Below are 23,158 nucleotides of genomic sequence, written 5' to 3'. Positions count from 1 at the left end.
CCAGAGCTCCTCCTTCATTCCCTTGAAATCCTGCATCTGTTTCATTATTATTAGGCTGAACAAAGCATCACAGTCCAAAATGAAATCAAACACAAAAAGCATGAGGAGTTAATCCATTCCCACCAAAGAATTTCATGTGATGCATTTTTTAATATAGTGTGTTTTTCAGAGTGTCTGTATGTGTATCAAAATTCCACTGAGATACCTACATTCAGATGCTTTGAAATGGTCTTCTCAAGCCCACTAGAATATTCTATATCCTACACTGATATATTACAAACCTTTGTCTTAACAGCAACATGCACTGCTTCAATATGCCACATGCCCAGTACGCAGCACTTGAGGTTTAATATCTCAGGCATGAGGGGTGCATTACCCTTAGGGGTTTTTATGAAGTATCAATATGAATTTACTTCTCATCATGTTGTAATTCTGTTCAAGGTTACTGATAATACTGAAGTGCATCCACCTATTGTGTTGTAATTTCAAGATCAAATAAGTTTAAGTCAGCGTACATCCAAGTGGGATTGTTGTTTTCTTTATTACAGTTTTAATTATGCCAGTGCCATCTGTGTCTATTCCAAGTTCAGCTCAAAAAGATCAGGATTGCTCCTCCTCAAGACATAAATCCCCCCAAAAAAACCAAAATCAGCCTCTGTAATGGAAAAGAGCTGCAGTTCAAGGCTAGAATACACAAGTAAAATGCAAGTGATAAACTACACGGCGTCCAGCCTTATTGTACCTTGCATTAGAAAGCGTGTTTCCTTACCTGCTGCTCCATTCAAAGAGAAAAAAAATACATACAAACACAAAAAAGTAAGTAAGATTATATAAAATTTTATACAACTACATCTCAACTTTTGGAGCATAAAAAAAATGAGTGTAAAGTTCAAATTTAGAAGTAAGTCTCCAGTACATAGTCCCATTTAAATATGCACTTAAATTCCACTAACTTCAATAGCCCTTAACTACATACTTTATTGCTGTCACAAATTGGGACCAGTGACACAATCCATCTACAGAGCAAGCAGACAACTGAAATATCTATATAAATTTGAATCCTTTACTTTCCATTGGAGGCAGAACTTCCAGGAGATGCACAGGTAAAAGAAAACATCCTTAAGGATGAAGCATTGCACAGCATGTCATTTACCTGACATTTACAGCCCTTCTTGACACCCAAGTAGCATACAGGATGAACTTCACCCAGAATCTCCTCCTCTACAACTAATTACTATAGCTGTAAATAGTATATTTTCAAAATGCAACACTTTATAGATTATCTCTGTTTCCCCAGACTGTACGTATGAAATCTTACCTCCGATGGTATAAGTGTATCACAGGAAAATAAAAGAAATGCTTCTGCTTCCTGCATTTCCCCTGGTTCCACCAGCAATTTACAGCCACAAACAGCACCTGCAAAGCAGGTAAAAATTCACAGCTAACAAAGTACATTACGTGTTAGATACAGAAGGTCACAGTATTTTTTTTCCAATCCATTCCATGTGCTATTTTCAGTGTCTTTTTTTTCCAACTCAGTATTCCATATCTGCTCCTCTTAATTCTATCACACGAGACTATTTTTTTTTTAATTATTATGATTTTAATCTTCTTTTTGTCATTTTGCAACAGCAGTCCTTTTGGTCACTTTTCTTTCTAGTTTTTAACCTCCTTAATCTAAAACCTTCAAATTCACTAACATAAACAGCATTATTTAGTTTTTCTGCAGAGTGGAAACCTGCAGACATTTCAACGAGCAGAGATTTAAGACAGATCTACCTGTGAAGTATTCACATGTAACCAACTGCTAGAAAGCAGTGCTATGGCTGCAATCTCACGTGACTACCTGCATCCCCAAGGATACTGGAATTGGAAGCAAACTCCCTGTAATTTCTGTCTGACAGCAGGTGAATACATCTGAGAACACTTTACAAGGAGAAAATTGCAGAGTACCCTATTCAGGGGCAAAAATAACAGACAACTGAGCAGGAATAACAGGTTTTTCCATTTGTTGTACCACTCTGCATGCTAAATTAAAATTGAGTGGCTGAGTTCGCCTAAAAGGTGAGCATTCAGGTCCTACTGGTTCCCATGGGATGACAGAAATTAGCATCAGCTTGGATATTAAAAATACATCAGGTCATGTTTAAAATTCATATTTTCTCTGGAGTTACCTGGTCTGACAATCTGCTGGCCACATGTTCTATTTCCTCTCTTGCTGCAATGGACTGGCCACACCACGGCGCATAGAAGAAATACAACACAATTTCTGAATCCTGACGAAGGTGATCTGCATAGTCTAATTGTCCCCGAAAAAGATCAATGACTGGAGATCTTGTGGAGAAAAAATTCACTGGAAGCTTCGCTGGCATTGTTACATCTTTTGCTCGGCTGAAATTAAGAACGAAATTAGAGTGGTTATTGAGACTGTACAGCAGTAGTTAAAAAGTGTGCCCAAAGCCCTGATTTTTAATCTTGGCAAAGGTCATGCAATGACAAAACTTTAGAAATTGATGCAAATTACTATGACACCATCTGAGTTAGTTCCGTGAAACACCATAAAAATCTAAAGATCATCCTTAACCAGCTTTAGAAAGTCACACCGTGATACCATGCACTATATTTATGCGTATGTTAGCTCACACTCTTATTGCTGGTTGCTACAGAGCACAAAATTACCAGGAAGAGTGATTTCTCTGGATTTCTTCCCTGTCCTCATCCTCTTTTAACACTTCTACTTTAAGTAACTGCACCCTGATAAGAGAAGAGACACTGGTCATAAAGTTTTGTGATGTGACGTTTATATAAACAGAGACTATTACCCTGCCTCACGCTTTGCTTTAAAGTATTCTACACTTCCATTCTTTTATATTGTATCAGGAAAAAAAATATGTAAATACATATCCATTTATTTTACCAAGCAGGGACTGTGAACTGTTCAGGGCATATTTCCTCTTCAATGTAAGGGCAATATCAACAAATAGAGAGTCTCGATTTAAAGAGATCGTGACAGAGTAAGTTTCTTAAGAGAAATTAGTTCGACCAGTAATACCAAGAATGTAAACCAAATACTCAGGAAACCATTTTCTATCAAATCAGCAATAAAACAATCAAAAACTTGGCATTTCCAAGGCATTCAGAAGTTGTTACAGTATAAACTGCCTTAAACGTACGTGAATGATTATATTCTTTTTTTTATTCTCTTAATTCCAGAATTTTCAACCAGCTATGTTTACACTGGAGCAAGTCAGTTTAACAACTGGACCCCACCACTGTAACGCTCCGTTTTGCCATGGTTCCTTATGTGACAGGAAGTTTTAAGAAAGACACTGCATTCCTTTATCTTGCATCACAATAAAAAGCTCCTCCAAAAATCTTTTTACCTGATATTTCACCCTCCTCAGGTCACAATTTTAGTAATTGTGACAAAATTATCGATCCCCAAATGCTCTCAAACTCACACTTCAAGCAACCTCCTAACAACGCTGCCACATTTTCAAACTTTACAATCATTCTGGTTTGTAAGTACCACTTTTGTTTTTACCATACAGGCCCACAAAAGCCACAGCTCTTTTCTCATTTCCAGTTTACTAAGCATACACTTAAAGCTCAACATTTAAGAATCAATCCCAGTATATTTTCTATATGTAAGAGACAACGGTTGCTTCAAAATACAGAATTTTTAAAATATTAACTGTTTCCTCATGTTTACAATTCATTAATTCCACTACTCTCAAAATTTTGTTTTCACACAGATGGCCAAAAATCTAGTTTCTTCTATGGACTTCTACCCGTGTTCCTTCCTTTCTCCCCCAGTCCGTAACCCAGCATCTCCTTCCCCAACCCTTAGGTTCTTATGTCACCTCACAACCAACACCTCTGGTTCCCTCCCATTCCCCCAGCCCATGCTTATCCAAACTGCTAGCTTCTTCCCACGATTTCTAACTGCCAGCTGCACAGGACAACACTGATGTGTACAGCCCTCGCTCCCAGGTCAGGGCACAAATGCTGATTAGCTGCTGAAAGCGAAACACAACAGCTAAACGTTGATCTCCCACCAACACATACATCTCCAGAGACATTAACTAGAACTTCTCTTTGACTAGTTGAATGAAAACAGACAATGTAAATATGTTTAAAACCTCTGCTTCCCCTACTGAATTAAACTGAAAGTGGACGATTGGTTCAAGAGTTACAGCGTAAGCCTTGAAAATGAGGTATGAAATTGGCTCCAAATCGCAAGAAAGTGTAAAACACATCAACAGAAGTTCCATGACATGCTTCAGTCAGGAACTACATGGCTACCTTCAAATATGAAAAACCTCCACTAATTATTAAAAACAAAACCACAATAAATCAAAAACTACCAGCTTCTTCAGCTGATTTGCTTAGCGTGCCTCCCTTTGCGATACCAAATGTATAACAGAGTACTTTTATGTCATTCCCAGGTTTACAAAGGGAATAGCACTCTGAACCCCTAAAAATTATACAAGTATAAACTGAGGATTACATAATAAATCATTATACAAGAAAAACAATCACAAACTGTTTTTTAATAAACCGTGTTATTTACCTGCTGCACAGAGCCTATAAGAACTTAAACTCATTTTAACAGAACAACCTGGTAGTAAAGGAGAGCACATGGAAGTGCCTGTAGGATCAGCCCCTTTGACTGCAAGGTCCCTAGAGTGGGGTTGTCTCAAAAATCATTTGCATAGTTCCAGAAATAATTCAGGCTCTAAACCACAGAATTTCCATAATAATACATGTTGAGTCAGGCTTCATTTGGCTATACCTTGAGCCACTATAAACCTGCAGTACCTCAAACCCCACTAATGGATTGCTGTGTAGTAAAGGAACTTTCCCTCTCCATACAGTTAACCACTGGTCTCAAAAGTTGTGTGTTGTAAGTGCAGTGGTAGCAACGGTACACTGGTGCTGAGGCCGCAAACCGTACTGATGTGTGGTGAGAAACTACATCCTGTAGTCACAGTTAACACGCAGTTAGCCATCCCCCAAAGGGCATGTGGAATTTTTACACTTGAATTTTCTGTTTCTGACAGCAACAGAACAGGGAACACTTTTATGATATGTTTGTCTCCCTCGCCACAATCTGAAAAGCCAAACCCCTTTAATCACAACTTCCTGCACAGAGAACAGGGTGGCGAGAATCATGTTCAAAGCACATTCCATTTGTGAGCTTCCAAATGCAGCTAGCAGTAAAATGAAAGGAACATGCAAGTTTTAAATAAAAGAGCAGGAGGAAAGCAGAAGCATCGTTGCAAGTTTAAAAAAAAAAATCAATTTTTAGCAATGGACAGGAAAACAGGGAGGTAATTAAGTCCAGAAATCATCTTCCATATGTTCTGTAATATGGCAAGAGCTTCACACTTTCATCTAAATTATCCGGTCACTGCAAGGTACAGACTACTGGGACAGCGGCACTGCTGCTCACAGAGCAACTCATTCATAGACTTAAAATTCACTCTGATCCAGATAATACATCCTCCGGGGACAGGTGAGAAAAGACAGCCTTAATATTTTTCAGAAGCATTACCTGTGAATCAAGTGTTTCTTGGAACAAAGATTTGTCAGATTCTGCAGAATAAGGAAGTAACCAGATCCTTGTGGCCTTCTCCCACTCCCAAAATTAAACCCCAAATGCCACAGATGTTCTTAAGTTAATATAGTATGACTTGGAGCACATAACAGTCACCTTGACCTAGAACCCATCCAGAACATTCAGATCCCAGATTAGGCTCCAGACGCGAGCTTCCCAGCTGCAGCACACTGACACGCCTACTGCACATCGCCCAGGTCTCCCCGCACTTCCAGCTACAAGCACCACCTGGTCCCACGCACCCGCGTACACCCGGCTCTCAGCAAACAGGAGCTAAAGAGGCTTTTGCAATGAAGAAAGTTCCAGCTCCCAAGAGGAGCACCACCACGTTGGGGGGGGAACCGCAAAGCACCCTTCTGTCTGAAGCGGGTGCAGGAAATTGGGGGGGGGGGAGTCCCACTGACGCATGAGTCAGAAAAGACCTGTTTCCCTGCACTTTGTGCCCCACGCCGACACAGCCAGCTGAGCGCACTGAGGAAGGGGTTTCAGCTCTGTGTCCCCCTCCACCCTTCTGAGACACGGGTGATTCTCTGAAGAAGCGCAGCTTTCTCAACAAAGCGCCGCCCCTCACGCGTGTCTGTGCCCACGTACCTCCCGCCACACCCCGACGCCCTCCAGTGAAGGGGCACGTGCCTTAGGAACCGCGCGGCTTCCTCCCCGCCACAGGAAGGCGGGGAGCGCGGCCGTCCCGCCGGGGCAGGGTCACCGAGCGCCGCACTCCCCCGCCGCCACACAGCCGGGCTGGCGGCCCCCCCGCCCCCCACACCGCCCGGCACCCGACCGCGGAGCGCGGAGAGAGGGGCGGCCGCAGCGGGCACAAGGGGTCGCGCCCCGGGAGCGCCCGCGGCCCGGCCCTGCCCGCGCCGGCACCCCCGCGGGCGGCGCTGCCCCCGGCCTCCGCGGCACGCAACGCCCCCATGAAGAACGGCGGGAGGGCGGCCGCTTCCACCGGCCGCACCCCGCGTCCGCCCGGCCCCCGCAGCCGCCCCCACCATTACCTGCAGGTGACTTTGAGGGCGACGAGGAAGGCGCAGCCTAGCACGATGGCAGCGCCGCACAGCAGCTCGGGCCGCCGCGCCATCTGGGCGGCGCGGGGCCGCAGCCGAGGCACAGCCACGGGGCCGGGACCGGGGCCGCCGCATAACGGCATCACCCCCGGCCGAGGTGGGGAGGGGTGCGGGCCACCGGGCCGCTCTCGCTCGCACACGTCTCCCTACCGCCCGCCTGTCAGCCGCGCCGGGGCGGGGCGGGGCAGCCCTCTCCACCGGCGAACCCGCCGCCGCCACGTCGCGCCGCCCCGAGCAGGCGCAGAGGTGGCCGGGCCAGCGGGGGGAGCCGGGGCCAGAGCGGGCCCGGCCGGCGAAGGACTGGGGCAGGGGGCAGCGTGAGGCCGCCCGCCCTCGCTCGGCCCCCGTCCTACCCGCGGGCTCGGGAAAAACACGTCAAGAATTATTTTGTTCGCCTCCTGCTGTCTGTGCAGGGCATTGTTAAAATTCCTGTCGCCAGGACCAGCGACTGAATTCCCCAGTAACTCCTGCGAGGAGCGAGCCCCGCCGGCAGCGATTCCCCCAGGGTCACCACGCTGCAGGCATTAAAGACGTCACACCGTCCTTACAGAACAAGGATTTCATGTTTAGTTTCGTCTAGAATTACTTCCAATAACTTACAGAGCACTCACATTAAACAATGACAGCATAAAACTGAGAAAACAATTCAGAAAGGCACACGATACAGTCAGGTTTTGTCACAGAAATAAGTGTCCATAGTACTCTATTTCAAGCTCAGTTTATTACAAACAATGTAAAAAATTAGCACTGCAGCAGGTGGCATTTCAAGCACTAAGCTGATTTTGTATGCATACTGTACATCGTATTCAAATGTACCTCAGCTGAGCCTGCAAGGAACAGATACCGCACAAGCTCCCCAAGCTACGGCTGAAGCAGAAGGTGGTGTTTTTATAGTCGTTGTGCTTTTATTTTGTGAAGTTGAAGGGACACAGCATCCAGACTTGTCATGGGTACAGGTATCACTGAACTTTGGTTGAACACTTCTTACGTACACAATATACAGCCAATGACTACATTCAAACTACTGAAGTCATTCTTAAAGCTCTTCTAATTATAAAAGGTCAGCCAATAACAGAGAAAACACTGTTGAAAGGAGGGAGAAGTCAGTCATAGGGGGGGGGAAGAAACCTAGCTTTAGTTATGTTGAATGAATGGCTGAAAAAAGCTTAATTTAAAGAAAAAAAGGAATTAAGTGAACACACAAAAAACCTGAAAGCATAATCTGCGGAAAGGCCAAAATGCAACAGAAGCTCCAGCAACCGTAAAGCCAAATGGCTTGTCAGTCAGAAGTCGTCTCAGCCCATGAACAGTTTTCCATTGCCTGCTGTCTGCAGGAAATGCCATCTGAAGTACCATCCACCTTGCAGGTGAGGTGGTGGTTCCTAACCAGGTCAAAAGGCTGAAAAGGCATCCCAGCACCACATAGCTCCAAAATGCTTTGTCTACTTTGCAAGTTAGCTGGCCATTTTTGTTATTTTAGTCATGAGATGATGCAATAGAGAAAACTGCAAACAAGCAGCTGGAGACACAAGTACCAACTTATTAAATTTTTAGCTACAGGTGCTGAAGCTTTTGCTAACAGGCAAATCATCATTTGTTTGTTTTTACAAAGTCTCAATCCTGAGAGGCTACATGCAGAAAACAGCTTTGTGTAAAGTTCTCTTTATTACAGGCAACATTAGTCCATACAATACACAATACTGACATACAAGTTTAATCTTTCGAAATCATCATTTAAACAGCAAAGACCAAGAAACAGAATTTTAACTACTTCATTTTCAAAAATTAATACTTTTTTCCCTCCCAAGATCCTTTTTCAGTAAATTATATTGAAACATACAAATAGAGAAAAAATACCCATTCAACATATACTGTAGTTAAATGGTTATTTTGTTTAAAATCTTTAATAAGAAAATCCTTTTTAGCAACCTACATATAGATAAGTAGCAAACTTTGTTTTAAACAAATCCTCTCCATTAGAAGATCTAAAGAATTTTCATCCATCATTTTCTTCTTAGCCCATAACACTCTGTTTTGTAATACCTTGATACCTTAAAAGTTTTTCAACTGAAGGACTGATACTAGGGGGCTTCCTAGATATTATAACCTCTCTTCCCCCCCTTCTATTTCCTATCTTTCTGTCCAACAGAAGGTGAGTAAGCACGTAATACTTCAGATTTTTTTTAATCACCACTCTGTTTCATGAGAGCATAGACAGGTCTGCTCAGTCCCCCTAAATCTACTATATTTTGCTGTTCAGGAGGAACAATATATGCCAATAAAAGCAGAAAACCTGCAGCTTTTCTGTCACATGCTTTTGATTATTGTCAAATTTTCTGGTTTATGCTTCCCGCTAATATGTATGTGTCATTTCCGTATTAGTTTAAATCTTTAAACAAAAAACTATATTTTCCAAAGTCATTATCACTGGGGGCAATCAAGTGGTCTTTTCTTGCTTTGCTGAGCTTCATTCTTAAAACTTGTCTTCGTTCTTCCCACTCATGGAGTTCAGCATTTCCATGGGCAAATTTACAGTTGTTTCCTTCAGTGCAAGTACCAGCCATATATCTGTTAAGACAGATTGCAAATAGTGTTTTCACAGAATTATCATGATCACTATTGTATCTAGGTATTTTCTTCTGGTCATGTTTTTCAAATACACTAATATATTAAGGACAAAAAAAAAAAGGTAATTACTTTTTAAGTAAAATGATACTAACCCTGGTTAGCATTTGATTATATTTTTCTTTCCCAGCTGTCAAGTACTTATAGAGTACAAGAGATGACTCTTTTCTTTCTGTTCTTCATGCTCCTACTTTACAGAGTAATTTAATGCTTGAAACCTTTAATTTCATCAGGTCAAATGATCAGGTAAATTAATACCTTATCATTTAACTCACTAAGCTAAAGAACTACTATTGCTAAAAAATCCAACTAATTAATTATCCTTTGTTTACTAAATTTGGTTTTTAAGTATACAATATGACTTAAAAATCTATTTTATTCTAGTATTTTTGTATGAAGTTATAAGGATGCCAGTTTGCATTCACTTTATACCGTGTATCCAAGGTCTGTTAAGTGTTAGAATTAAAAAAAAAAACCCAAACAAACAAAAAATACCATTTAGGATGTTACTTAAAAATTTAGCAAAGGGGGCATGGAAGCTTCTGTGCAAAGACTGCAAACAAAAAATAACTTGCTTTACATGCTCTGCAGTTTCTCAAGATCTCTAAACCATTCAAAATCTGTAACTTGAAATGGAGTAACAAAGGTATCCATACCAGTGAATTCAGCCTTTAACACCAGAACGCAGATTCTGAAGTTCTTAGCCTTCCAAAAAGATTCCAACAGTGGAATGAATTTTCATCAGATTTACAAAAAAATAAAAAAATAAAAAAAATCTACTGCAGAGAGGTAAACAGGCTGCACTTAAGAATTAAAGGGAGCACCAAAACATAAAACCAACGCTGGGAAAACCAACAGCTCTTGGAAGGTCTCTTCCACACGTTCATAAATGATTTCCAATAACAAATACTCGATTTTAACAAATTTGGTCTGATGCTAACAACATTTGTACTTGCCTTAAATCTCCGATATCACTCTCCAGCTAGGTACTGTTCTTGTGTTCCACAGGTAATTAACATGCAGATGCCTAAGTACACTTGTAATAATAGCAACACTATTTCATGTAGCTGCAATAAACCTGCAACCCTTTATTATCAGCACAGAAGCAAATCAATTTGCTTCCACAATTAGGCACCTTGTCACTCCCTGAGTTCTAACAGTATGTGTTAGAACATTGTTAATTACTTAATTTCTTGTTGAAAGATGTATGCAAAGCAAGAAATACTAGAAACATTGTCTGTCAAAACTAATAACCACCTTAATTATTTACACTATGAACTGTCATTTTTCAGCATTTCTGACATCTTAAAAACCACATACCTATCACAAATGCTAAAATATCCAGTTGGAAAGCGATACTGCCAGCAGTTTTGATCATCCTCAGTATGGAAAACCTTCTCTTTATGCTTTTCAGAAGAAATGTGACCCTGCCATTGCTTCTCACTATTACAGTTCTTCCCACACATCCAACAGTGAAAATCCACCTGTTTTACAGGAAATTTGAACACAAAACATTAAGAATTCAATATTGTAGGCACAGAACTGCTCCTAATACATTTTGGATGTTTTCTTTATGTTGGCCTGTAAATTGTTTACCTAAACAGAGTTATTTAAAGAATCACCGGAATTTTATGATCTCCACTACCTTTAGAGGATTCAGAAGAGCTGCTTTATAGTGTCAGTTAAAGTTTGCATTTAGCGTAGCTAGCTATGATCTAAGGAAGCACCAAGAAAATAAACACAACAGATGTTACGCACTGGAGGGGGACCAAACCAACAACAACAACAAAGTGTTTGAATTTAAAATTTTACCTATGATTACTTACTGTAACTTCAGCATAGTCAGTGGGCATGTGAATTTGCTTCCCATTTTCTTTGTTTGCCTGAGCAGCTGTATCATCTCCTTTTTCTGGTTTTTGACTTTTTAGCCATATGTCATACAACTGCTCCAAGTCTTGAACTAATGAGAGCAGAAGCTAAAATAAGTAATTAGCAATTAAGGCAAGAGTTTGAGAGTACTAGATAAATAACTGAGTTTGCAAGCATAATTCAGTCTCCACCTACTGTAAGACGAAAAAAGGAAGGACACAATGCAGACAGTTACACAGTTTAGAGGTATGAGCCAAGATCAACATGCCATTTCCACCAATGTGGGAAAAAGTAGGATGTTACAGTAACAACTGTGCCACTGTGTATCAGTAGCTGAATTTCAAAGTACTAATATAAAGTGTGCTACAGTTTTGGGGAAATTTATTCTTTCTTGCAGACCATGATGATATTATTTGTGTAATTTATTACTTCCAATTTTAGATTATTTCTCCCCAGTAACACTCTAGTGGGATAACAAGTCAACAACAGAAAGTGAATAGTAATTACCAGTATATACATGGGGCGGGAGGAAGGTGAAATTCTTAGCATGCCCTCATATGTTGTTATCAACTGAATCCTAGTGTGTGCACATAGCAATACAGTGTAAAAACACCAAAACAATATTGCTGCATGGATCAATACACTATTTCAAAGACCCCTAAAAAAACTGATACAAACTGCTTTATTGTTAAACACATCAAGCAACAAATGTATAATATAGCTATTTTTATTTAATACTATTTTGAATACCCAGTCTGGGCTTATTCAAATTAAAAAAAAAGGCACCTGCAAGGTTTACTATGAAAGACAGTGAAAAAAAGTGGATTAAGAAGTAACTGAGGAACAAGAATTAAAAGCAGAACACTTAGATTTATGTTAGATTTACTCTTCTACTTACTGCTATTCTCTTTCATATAGGTCCACATCTCTCTCTCCTCAGGACTGTGAGCAAATGAGCAGTTCCCATCATATTGACATTTCTTGCCTGAAGCAATATGATTGCACAACTGGAATGTGAATTTAAAAAAAAATCCTTATGAATAAAAACTAAAATGGATTACAGCAGAAAAAAAAATTTTGCAGTCTTAGCTAGTGTTTCCCTTCCCAAACCAACACTTATATCACATGAAAAATTAAATCACGTTTGTTTTGTAAAAACACTCATATATTGAGTTAGAAAAAGCAAACTGCTGGAAGGAAGAACTACGACTGCTTTTTGCCTCCTACCAGATTACCAGACCACAGATATGTTTGAAATACTTACTGGATATAGTAAGAACTTAGTTAAATCACTTTAAAAGTTATTAACTTCCACTGATGAGAAAGGACTTCAGTGAAAACATCTGAAATCAGAGCTTTTAAGGCTGAACTCTGCAGAAACACCATAAACATATTCACACCAACTCCCACAGGAATTTCTGCAGAACCAATGAAACCAGCCCAATTACTAGTATTTTCAAGTTACCCTATTTTCTTAACTGTTAGTTTTAGGCTAACATACATCAAATTGCAGAGGCACTTGTTTCTTTGCGGGAAGAGGACGAATAGTCATCCACTTCTTACGTTCATTAGACATTACTAGCACCACACGGCGATCTTTGGTCCATCTAAAAAACAGATGCATTCAATAGAAGAAAATACTATTAAAAAAAGACACACCGTGTACACAGAGGCACAACCAAGAAAGCCCAGAAAGGTTCTTTATAAAGCTTTCACCATATTTTTAATTGAATTCTACTGAAATTTTACTATAACTGTTAATTAAAACCAAAACTAAACAGCCACCGAAGTGTTTCTCATTAACAATTAGTAACATACTACACAGAGATAACTGTGTTCTGCTTCAATATATTTTTTTTATTTCCTTGTATGACTCTTTCCTAAGCAGTAACAAAGCTTCCCAAAAGAGGTTTTAAATGGCTGACAAAACGGTGAGATTTTCACTGTTTGGTCTTACTTACGGATGCCTTGCTTTTGCACTACAGTATTTTTTGTTTCTGTCTGGCTCATTAACTTGACCATTTCTCCAGCACTGACCACAAACAAACTTCATCTTCAAGTTAAGTGATCCATATTTCATTTGGTTCCCAAGAATCTTAAGCCAAAAAAAAACCAAAAACCAACAACAAAAGGTATTTTGTATCTGCAAAGAAATCCATATATAATTACAAATTACCCCCTACAATAAAAGTTTACAACACATGTCCGGAAGCAGATGTTACACTCCGTGCCTTGTAATTTCAAACTAGACATTTCCTAACAAATGCATTTCTACTTAATTTATTTCTGATTTAGGTATACGTACCCAGAAGCTGTGATAAGATATACAAACTGAACACATGAAAGTCCAACACATGGGAAAGATAATTAATTGCCCTATGGCAGCTGACTTTGAAACCATGTTTAGGTTTTATGTTCCGCCTATGACAAATAAGCAAAGCAAAAAAGGAATTGCTTAATAGCAAAGCAAGCATATTAGTGTAAGTGGAGCAAGCTGAAGAAAGCCTACAGTGAAAGAGATTATTTGACCACAGCATTAAAAATTAATTTCTAAAGTAAACTACATTATACACAGACATAGAAAAAGAATTATCACCAGAGTCACTGCAGAATTAGTTTAACAGAGAACCGAAAATACCTGTGATCCATGTGCACTAGCTTCCATGTTCTGCCAGTATTTCTTTGATTCTTGAACGATAGTATCATGTGAAATACCTACAAAGGAAGGGAAAAAAAGTTCTTGAGCACTTATGACTGTTGTAGAATTACAGACATGCTCAAACTGGAATGCTACTGAAGCTCCAAAGCTTTAAACTATTTTTCTTTTTATATATTGTATATATATACACAAACTCCTGTGTGGGTGTGTATATACATTTACATCCCTGCCCCCATATAAATATATATACACACACTCTCTTCTCTTAAGAACCTCATGAGGGTCTCCAAAACAGAAATATCATATATGTCATCACATTGAAAAGCAAACACAAAAGTTCTTTAAATTACAGGCTGCTCAAGTAAGTTAAGGTGCATAATGTGCTAAACCTCTAATGACAATCAAATTAGAAAAGCTACATTGTATTATGGACACAGGAAGACTATCCAAAATGCAGACAGACACCAGATTGCCCCTGCTTTCTTTACAAAGATTTTAAACAAGCCCTGTTAATTAGGTTTTGTTTCAGAAAAACATTCTTATAAATACTTTGGCTAAGGTTCCTATTGGAGCTATACAATGTTCACACACACTGTAACATTTACTGCTTTAATTCCACACAAATACAGACAGTCATCTGTGTTTGGATTTGAGGGTCGGTGAAATGTTTATTTCCTGAAGTAGCATTCCTTTACTTCCCACATGTTCCATTCAGAAGAGGAACCTCATTCAAAGAGCAGTGACTGAGCTTTAACTGACTTCGGCAAAGCATGAGGGCAGCATGAACACACCATAAAATTAAAAAAAAAAAAAAAAGCCTTTTGTGGTGAATCAAGTTTCTTGGAGAACCCAACCCTTACTTCAAAATAGAAAATATTTGCTATCCTTGCCTTTGTAGCAGCAGCTGTAAGAAAATAACTGTTTTACTTTCACACAGAAAATTCTAGAGGCTCATCCCAGGAGCGAGAACAGGAAATCAGCAGAGAAGTCTCTCTCTATTTGACTTTCTTCCTCCAAAATATTCAGGGCAGTATGACATGTTGTCTCAGTATGCCTGTACAAGAATCTACATAGAAAGCTGACACAACAAGGAGCCTCTTTTTCAAAGATGGGACAGATGAGGAGAAATCACAGATATAAAAGGGCAAAAATGCCAGAAATGTTGTAACACGTTGGGATTGCCCCATTTCCCTTTTTCCTCCATGCATCACAATGATCCAACATGATTACTTCAGATGTGAAGTACTGCTGTCATATAGAGCAAGGTAGGAAGAATGAGCAACTGTTATGTGGTACAATTTGTTTACTGCTAAGAGTTTAATTGCCTTTTTTTAAAAAAAAAAAAAGTCATGGGGAGTTTGGAAGTCACGACCAAGAAATCGCCTCTACATACAGAGACATGTCATTCAAAAGCTGTCAGCTAGAAATGAAGCCTGATCAACAAAAAGAAGCCAAAATGCCCTGTGTAAGCAAGTACAGAAAAATAGTTAAGTTTTATCAACACATACACTAATAAGAGACAGAATAGTGAACTGGGAAGATTTATTTTCTGGCTCACTATATAAGAATATCAGAATAGCAGTAAGCAAAAAGAAAGGTTTGACTGTGGAAAAACTTGATTCTTTTTACTGGGGGATGGAGGGGAACAATGGCATAAGTATTTCAAGCTTTTCTTTCGGTGCTCTGAGAGAAAGAAATTTGATCAAGATCTTCCAAAGTTTGAAGGTTTAAAAATAAAAGCAGATCTAGTTTGACTTGGATCTAATATCTGCTCAAGGCTTCTAGTTTTATTTCAAGAAAAAAAAATCTGGTCATAATGAGCAGTTTTGAAGGTATTTATTATCAAAAACTTGCTGATTTTGAATAGCTAGTAGCCTACTCAACGCTTATTGTACTTACATTACTGTATATTGAATATGCTGTATGAAAGATTCCAGCAAATTGTAAGTGAATGGCACAGATCCCAAGCTGCTAATTTCAGAAGGGTGTTCAGACGAGAAAGAAGTGGCATTACAATGAAGGGTAAAGCAAGCATTTTACCAAACGTACCTGTTTCCTTTTGCATTATCCAGACTTTAAGCTCTATCAGACTGTGAGCATAAAAGCATTTATCCTCTCGTAAGCAGCCATAATGCACCTCATGTCTGCACAGGTCAAGCTGACATCGAACTTGAAAAGGGCGGATTTTGGAATATTTCACCATAGTTTCTCTCAAAATGTGGACAAGGCACCTGTTTAGAAAACAGTGAATTTTATATATTCCTTAAAATTACTTTGTTCATACGTGGAAAAACACGTTAAATAACCACCCCTCATCACAGTTTATTCAGATGTCTTTTTAACACTTTTTATTTGAAACCAGAAAGCCAAAAAGTTTCCAGAAGGAAGTAGCATCTAATTATCGTTTCTAGGCTGAGTAAACTACCATCATGGAAGAGCACTCTTGTAAAATCCTGAGGTCCCTCTTCTAATAAGCATTACTGAATTCAGTCCAACGGGATCACTGGTTTCCAAAAGCAAAAGCATATCATGTCCACTTTCAAATATATATCCTGATCTCATTACAAACACAAGTACTTATGCTGTTGTAGAGCACCATTAAGGAACAAGTTGCTGCATCACAGTAACAGCCTAGCTCTTATAGCCGTAGTTTTTCCTCAAAGTAGGGAAGTGGAGTACTAACAAGGCAATTAAAATGCTCCCACTTATGCTTCCATCATATAAAAATGCAAATGTATTACTTCTCCAAAACTTATTTAACACTATTACCACTATGAAGTCTTTGTTAACTTTCAAAGAACAATTAAAGACACCTTCCTCACACTTTATGAACTGAATTAATAGAGATTATGGTTTATTTCAGACACTGTAATTAAGGTAAACCTGTTCTGACTGACTTAAAACTACAACAAAATAAGCAAAACAGACTGAAGAAAGAGCAAACAGATTAATTTCTATATTCATTTCACATCACACATCTACTTACATCAATGCAGCTTATGAGGTAGATAAGCTATTAACAAACTGACACCAAAGCCAGTAAGATTCAAACATGAAGGGGCCACCACTATTTTGAATGCATTGATAGAGTTCACTGTCTGTTTAGTTACATGAGACAATCCTTGTTCAGTAAGTTTGTCTTACCAATACTGCCAAAGCGTAACAGTTAGCAAGGAAAAGAAGTTAATCAACAGGTAAGAAATGAGAAGTCAGTATTAAAAAATGCCCTGAAACCTTTTTGCTTTTAATTTGAAACTTAAGATATGGTATTTCAGACATACTTGTTATCTTCAAAGTCGTGCATAGCAGGGTGAGAACAAGAAGATGAGTTATCCTTGTTCCTTTTGCTTATTATTCTGGGTTTGTGATCAAAACATTTCTGGAATAGAAAAACAGGTAATTATAGAGTATGTATTTTATACATTCAAAAAAACACCTTACCTGAAAGATTATAACAGAGGCTTCAACTAGTTTCTAATCTAAAGATAGCCAGATTATTACTGAACATGCATGCATGAACCAAAGCATTTCTTTCCAGATAATTTTATTATCTGTTATCCTTTTTATTGTGTCATTAGAAATAAAGCAGCACCTCACAAAGAAACATAAATAATCCATGATGTTCTTGAAGAAGTCGGGACACAGTCAAGTTAATCTTTCCATTTCCTCCAAAAAGAGCTTCTCGACTGAAGGCTCCTTTGCGCTCCAGTGTCCACACATCTATCTCTTCTTGGCAATATGCAAACGTGCAGTGACCTGGATATCTGCATTCCTCTTCAGCAGCAACATCTGAAATGGTAACATGGAATATAACATAATTGCTTTTACACAACACTTAGTGGAAATTCATCTTAAAACTTCCACTATCTCCATTTCAAATGTTTTTAATAAAGAAGCTACATGTGGTGTAAATGGTCAATTATGTCTAGCAGACAGAAGCAAAACCTTATGCTGAATGACTTGCTGAAAGAGCAAAACTCCTCAGAAAGGCTGATGAACACCTACATCAACTATCCTTCTCTAGTCTAAGGCAACAACGCTGAGAACTCAGAATACCCTTTGTCTAACTACAGTCAGATGTAGCTGTTAATTAATCCGTGAGTCATCTTGCTTACATCATAAGTAAGGGGTTCATACTGCAAAAGTCTAACAAGAATGCTTTTCTATTATTATTTTAAATAGTAATAGCCCAGCACTCGGAAGCAAAGTTATTCATGATGAAGAACTGTATAGAAGTACAGTGCATGTGATGCACTGTAATGTGTAAGATGCAGTGTGATAAATAATCACACTAATGGTCAAAATATGGCTCTCCTTACAGCCTTTGAAAATTTAAACAACCCAGTGAACTTCCTTCTCCATCTTCCATGAGCAAGAGTAAAAACTCATTCTCTGCTTCACTGTGGAAAAGCTGAACTATATTACTCTGAGTGTAGGCATTACCATTTTACTATCTATAACACGTACCTTTACATATATAATATGGTCCCACATACTGTGTCTTTGTTGGTCTTGGACGTATTTTTTTCCATGATTTATCTTCAGAGTTTTTTATTCTGCCAATTAGAATATCCTTCTTACACTTATGTTCTAAACTGGGATGGTAAGCATAATCCAATAATTTAGGACCTGAAACAATCACAGAAAATTGCTTATATTTGCATAAATTGCAGCATACTTGTAACATTTCCATACACAGATTAACATATAAGCCCAAAAGCAAAGTACATGAACACACTGTATAGAATTCCTGCTTGCACCAGCAACTCTGAAGAACCAAAAGTCATTAAAAGACATGTCAAGCAGAACAGAAAAAAAGCTAAGTACTTACAAAAGGACAAGCCTTGTAAAAAAAAAAAACACCAAAAAAACCCAAAAAAACCAAACCCAGAAGTTATCTGGGGAGGGATGCTGTGTTACAACCTTAAGATTACTTTGGGACAGAAACAAATTGCTGCTTTTTTTCAAATTACAAAGTATACATTTCCATAGCGCTAATTTAAAACTTAAATAGCTTATTTATAATAAGTCAATGCAGATGAATTCCAAGGATCAGTAAATGTCTCTCTCATCCTTCAACTTTTATTGTATTAGAATAGTTACTATGTTCAGAGACAAAAACACACCACATAAGAACACATGTGCCAAAAATATAAAGGCCAATCCCAGAGCTTTGTGATTTTGGAAAGAAAAATATGCCTAGATTTAAACTCTGAATTTAGTATGATACTGAAATGAAGATTACATTACCACTAAGAAGACAAAATTAGGGAAAGAGTCCAAAAACGAGCAATGCTCAGCAAATTTTACTATGTAAGGGACTACAAAAACAGGAGTGTGACGCAACTTTCCTGGACAAGAAGCTGATAGAACAGTACAATTTCAAAAGTAGGTAGTAAAAGCAGGAGACACTTAAAGGCACTGATAGAAATGCAGAGAAACAGAAGAAATAGATGCTTTGATGCAAAAAGCCAAGATAGGAACATGCTAAGTATTTCCACCAACATTTTACAGCTCCTGCTTTTAACAGAATGTGTTCTACGGTTTTTCAAACATCACAGATTTTTCTTGTATAATGAATTTTAAACTTTTATATAAGTTCTTAAAACTACAATAGCCATCCCTAAATGTCTTGATACATTTTTTTATGTGTTACTACGCTGCATGTTATTAGTACCAATATCAATGACACCTGCGACTTGAAAGACAATGCTTATTTTTAATATTAGTCTTAATAAAAGCTATTGCCTCTAGAATACAGCTCTGTTGTACAGCAACAGCCCAGGCCTAAAAGATTAGTTATATTAAAGCCCTACACTGGTTAAGATCCTTTGAGTCAATACAGTGGAGTTAATTATTACTAAGGTTTGGAAGCCTCAGGATTATGATTTAGAATTAGTTTGAAAGAACAATAAAACAGATGGGATGCGAAGGTTACCAGGTACTTTGAACTGCGGTTCAATTCCCCATGGCCAATCAGAGAGAGTACTGCAAGTTTTTTTTAGTCTTGAGCAAAGGTGTCATTCTTCACAGTACCCTGGGGGTTGGGAGGAAAGCGAATACAGAATGTGAACGACCTTACGTAGTAAACCTACAGGTTGGGGAAAGCGTGTGGTGATTTATGGTGGTTTTAGGAATCAAGAATTTTAGACATGAATATAAGACAAGAAATAAAGACGAGAAGAAAGAAGATAAAATAGTTGTTGAAACATTTTACCAGTTCCTTAATCATAAGATCGTACTACATCTGCAAAGAACAAGTCACGATTAACACTCTTTAGAAGCCAACAGTATTTTAACTTATGAACACTAACGTTTTAAGTGTATGCTTTTTAAGTTTTTAAAAATCAACCAAGTCCAAAAGCCCCTTACCTTTTTTGACAAAACATAACTGGCAGGCCTGTCTTAGCTCATGTGTACCTTCTAATGGGTTTCTTCCCACAAGTGCTGAAGATGCAGGTATATTAGCAGTTGCACTGCTAAAAACATTTGAAAAGTCATTTCTAGTTTGGCCTGTAATTCCCATGTAATTTTCAGACCCAAACAAACTATTAGGGCCATTTATCTGTTGGAAGAAAGCATATCTTACTCAATCCATATAACTGAATTTATCTACAATTAAAATTTAACCTACTGAATTTATTATTTAAAGCGTAAGAAAGACTACACACAAAAAATCATAATACAAACTTAACCATATGTCTAAGAAGGGGACATGGATTTTACAAAAGCCATATATCCAGCACAGACTAAGCATATAACAAGACCCAGCCAGGTACAGGGAGAACAACAGCACTTGACAGACTAATTATTACTCCATCCTGGCTCATGAGGATGCAATCCTTTACACCACCCTTCCCCACATAATCAATGGCCAGCAGCATGATTGAAAACGTACAGCGTGACTAGAACACAGAGACCAGATGGATTCTCAGACACAAGGCAATCTCTGCTCTGTTTGTGTATCAGGACAGTTCTCCAGGATTCCTAACGTTTGGCACCCAGATCATAAGAGATTTTCTCTCTCTTACATTGGTTATTTTTTACACTTCCACAGTATTTTACAGCAAGTTCCTCAAAATGGAGAAGTGACTATGACAGCAGTCAAAGTTCACATATATAAAGCAGCATTTGTAGTTTTTCTTGTGTTCAATTACTCTTGCTGTGAGCTGCTGTACAACTGTTTTCCAAGCCAGAATCAGATTTTAATGGTAAAAGTGCCCTTTTTTAAAAAATAGAAACTTCTACTGTAAAAATTAATATCTATGTTAAGCCTCCAAGGCAGTAACATTTGAACTGATGGGAAAGAAAACATGCAAAATACTTACAAACAACGGGGAATTATTGCTGCTGAGTGTCGGTGTTCCATCCCTAGAAGCTGAACTTGAGAGGTCTAAAGGAATAAAAAGAAGTTTTAATTATCTCAGTTCCCCAAAACACCCTATGAAAAAAAATATTTATCATTCCTGAGAAGAAGTATCAAAGGTTTGGTTTTTTGACACACACCAAAGGTTTTTGTTTGCTATGATCATTTTTTTCAGTTATATAAAAGCCCCTTGTAAACATCTGAGCTGAAAAATTACTAAGTAATCATCTTCAGTATAACCATCTGATTAACATCAGCAGCACCTTCACAGGCATATGCTGAAGCAACATGAAGATACTTGTGCAGTACAAAACAGGTAACTGGATAAGCAATGCCAACTAATAAAAATGAAGAAATGAAAGAGCATTAAGAGGATTCTTCTATTTTTTATTTTATTTTGTAAATTTGGCTTTCTTCTAAAGAGAGCATGCTCCTGTAACGCTGGTAATTAGAGAAAAAACTTTATTTTACCTTTTCTATTTCACTGGCTATTTATACCTTTCTCTTCACATACATGATTTCACTACATAATTAGTCCCTAGGGTTTGAATCCAAACATGTAATACTGGTATCTTTACAGAGCGCACAGTTATATTAGCCTTTTAGAATTCTTGTTTACTGCCAAACCATCAGAAGTGGTTTAAGCTGTGAGAACACCTTAGTTTTAAAAAACAAATTTTGAAGAAACATGGTTCCTTCCTTATTCTTATTCACCTGAAACAAATAACTTACACAATAAATGCAGAACAACTGAACAGAGGGAGCTTGGAGCATGCTTTTGCAGACCCCAAGTAAACAAAAGCTTTATTTATAAATTCTGTGTACAACCAACACCAATTATCAATACTCAAAAATTGTAAGCACAGATCAAATGTTATGTAAGTGTTAAATATTACTGAATAGTTGTGAAAACTTGTTTGTTAAAAAGATAAGCCAGTCAGCTCATGCACAACTCTCATCATAAAAGGTTAAATATTAAGACTTATTTCTTACCTCTTTTTGGGTCACTGATTGAAAAGGTGCTTAATGGTGAACAAAAATTTTCCAGTGAAGAAGCCAAAGGCTGTGAAAAGATTTCTGAAAGAGAAGGTGAAGGAACAAATCCTGTACTAACTGGCAGCGTCCCCAGCAAAGAGGCAGAGAAAGGTACACTAGGAGCAACGCTTCCTGCAGGAATAGGTCCCCTGGGTCCTGTAGTTTGCTGGAAAAAAAGACGACATTTAAAAAGAATGTTCACACACAGGAGAAAAAAAAGAAACTCAAGAAACCCAAGAACACAATATCCAGTAGTATTTCTTTTAGTAAATTATTGGAAAGTTTTTATGTAACTACTGAAAAATAACAATAAAAGGTACACTACAGTACTACACTACTGTACAATGCTACAGTACACTCAGAGAACTACAGTAATCAAACCCTAAACAATGCCCTAATGCAAGGAATTAACCACAAATCCACCACTTTAAAGGTTCACTTAGCTGAAGTTTATTAACAGATTTGGATTTTTTTATGAATCAGATCAGAGCTGAATTTCCAAATTATGTTAAAAACATAAGACAATACGGAAAAGTACGAAGAGTCAGAATTCTACATAATCTTTTTTCTAAGTAAAGAGAACATAATTCAAATTGCAGTACAGTAAAGAGTTAAGAGTTGCTTTAAGATATATCCTTAGAAACAATCAAATGATACCATGTTCTGCAAAGGTCTGATCACCTTCCCCCCGCAAATAACATATCATTCTGCATACATTTGTTTAGGACATTACCAAGTGGGGAAGTTTCCCTTCCTCATCTCTGTTGTCCCAGGAAGCTCCCCTCTTGTCTGGAGGCTGACCAAATTGGTCTGCAGAGTTTGGCCAACATGTAACTCCCTCTGGTCCCCAAGTTGTTAGCCTACAACCCACTTCAGAGTCTACATTACATGAGACTGCAGTGTATCTTGGAAGACTG

The 23,158-nt window shown here is 38.3% G+C and overlaps 2 protein-coding genes across 9 annotated transcripts in view; both read right to left on the bottom strand.

Moving 5' to 3' along the window:
* Positions 1-6,875, bottom strand: part of TXNDC11 (thioredoxin domain containing 11) — a 35,402-nt gene extending 28,527 nt beyond the window's left edge. Inside the window, exons 1-3 of one of the 3 annotated variants that reach the window (XM_064461917.1) lie at positions 6,619-6,875; positions 2,175-2,391; positions 1,319-1,416 (exon numbers count right to left, since the gene is read on the bottom strand). In XM_064461917.1, coding sequence (XP_064317987.1) covers positions 1,319-1,416; positions 2,175-2,391; positions 6,619-6,770 — 467 coding nt within the window. In that variant the 5' untranslated portion in view covers positions 6,771-6,875. Of the gene's footprint in view, positions 1-1,318; positions 1,417-2,174; positions 2,392-2,679; positions 2,796-6,618 lie in introns of those variants that run through there. The other 2 variants (XM_009508913.2, XM_064461918.1) reach the window with 2 other exon arrangements.
* A 356-nt stretch (positions 6,876-7,231) lies between these two features.
* Positions 7,232-23,158, bottom strand: part of ZC3H7A (zinc finger CCCH-type containing 7A) — a 30,657-nt gene continuing 14,730 nt past the window's right edge. For 5 of the 6 annotated variants that reach the window (XM_064461913.1, XM_064461915.1, XM_064461914.1 and 2 more), the window contains 14 exons: positions 22,200-22,407; positions 21,169-21,233; positions 20,213-20,405; positions 18,308-18,469; positions 17,433-17,629; positions 17,122-17,219; positions 15,890-16,071; positions 13,820-13,896; positions 13,143-13,276; positions 12,683-12,788; positions 12,080-12,188; positions 11,139-11,272; positions 10,633-10,796; positions 7,232-9,255 (listed from right to left, as the gene is read on the bottom strand). In XM_064461913.1, coding sequence (XP_064317983.1) covers positions 9,066-9,255; positions 10,633-10,796; positions 11,139-11,272; positions 12,080-12,188; positions 12,683-12,788; positions 13,143-13,276; positions 13,820-13,896; positions 15,890-16,071; positions 17,122-17,219; positions 17,433-17,629; positions 18,308-18,469; positions 20,213-20,405; positions 21,169-21,233; positions 22,200-22,407 — 2,019 coding nt within the window. In that variant the 3' untranslated portion in view covers positions 7,232-9,065. Of the gene's footprint in view, positions 9,256-10,632; positions 10,797-11,138; positions 11,289-12,079; positions 12,189-12,682; positions 12,789-13,142; positions 13,277-13,819; positions 13,897-15,889; positions 16,072-17,121; positions 17,220-17,432; positions 17,630-18,307; positions 18,470-20,212; positions 20,406-21,168; positions 21,234-22,199; positions 22,408-23,158 lie in introns of those variants that run through there. The other variant, XR_010374664.1, reaches the window with a different exon arrangement.

Source organism: Phalacrocorax carbo, chromosome 10 (assembly GCF_963921805.1).
Source record: "Phalacrocorax carbo chromosome 10, bPhaCar2.1, whole genome shotgun sequence".
Taxonomy (NCBI): domain Eukaryota; kingdom Metazoa; phylum Chordata; class Aves; order Suliformes; family Phalacrocoracidae; genus Phalacrocorax; species Phalacrocorax carbo.
This window is presented reverse-complemented; position numbering and strand designations above follow the sequence as displayed.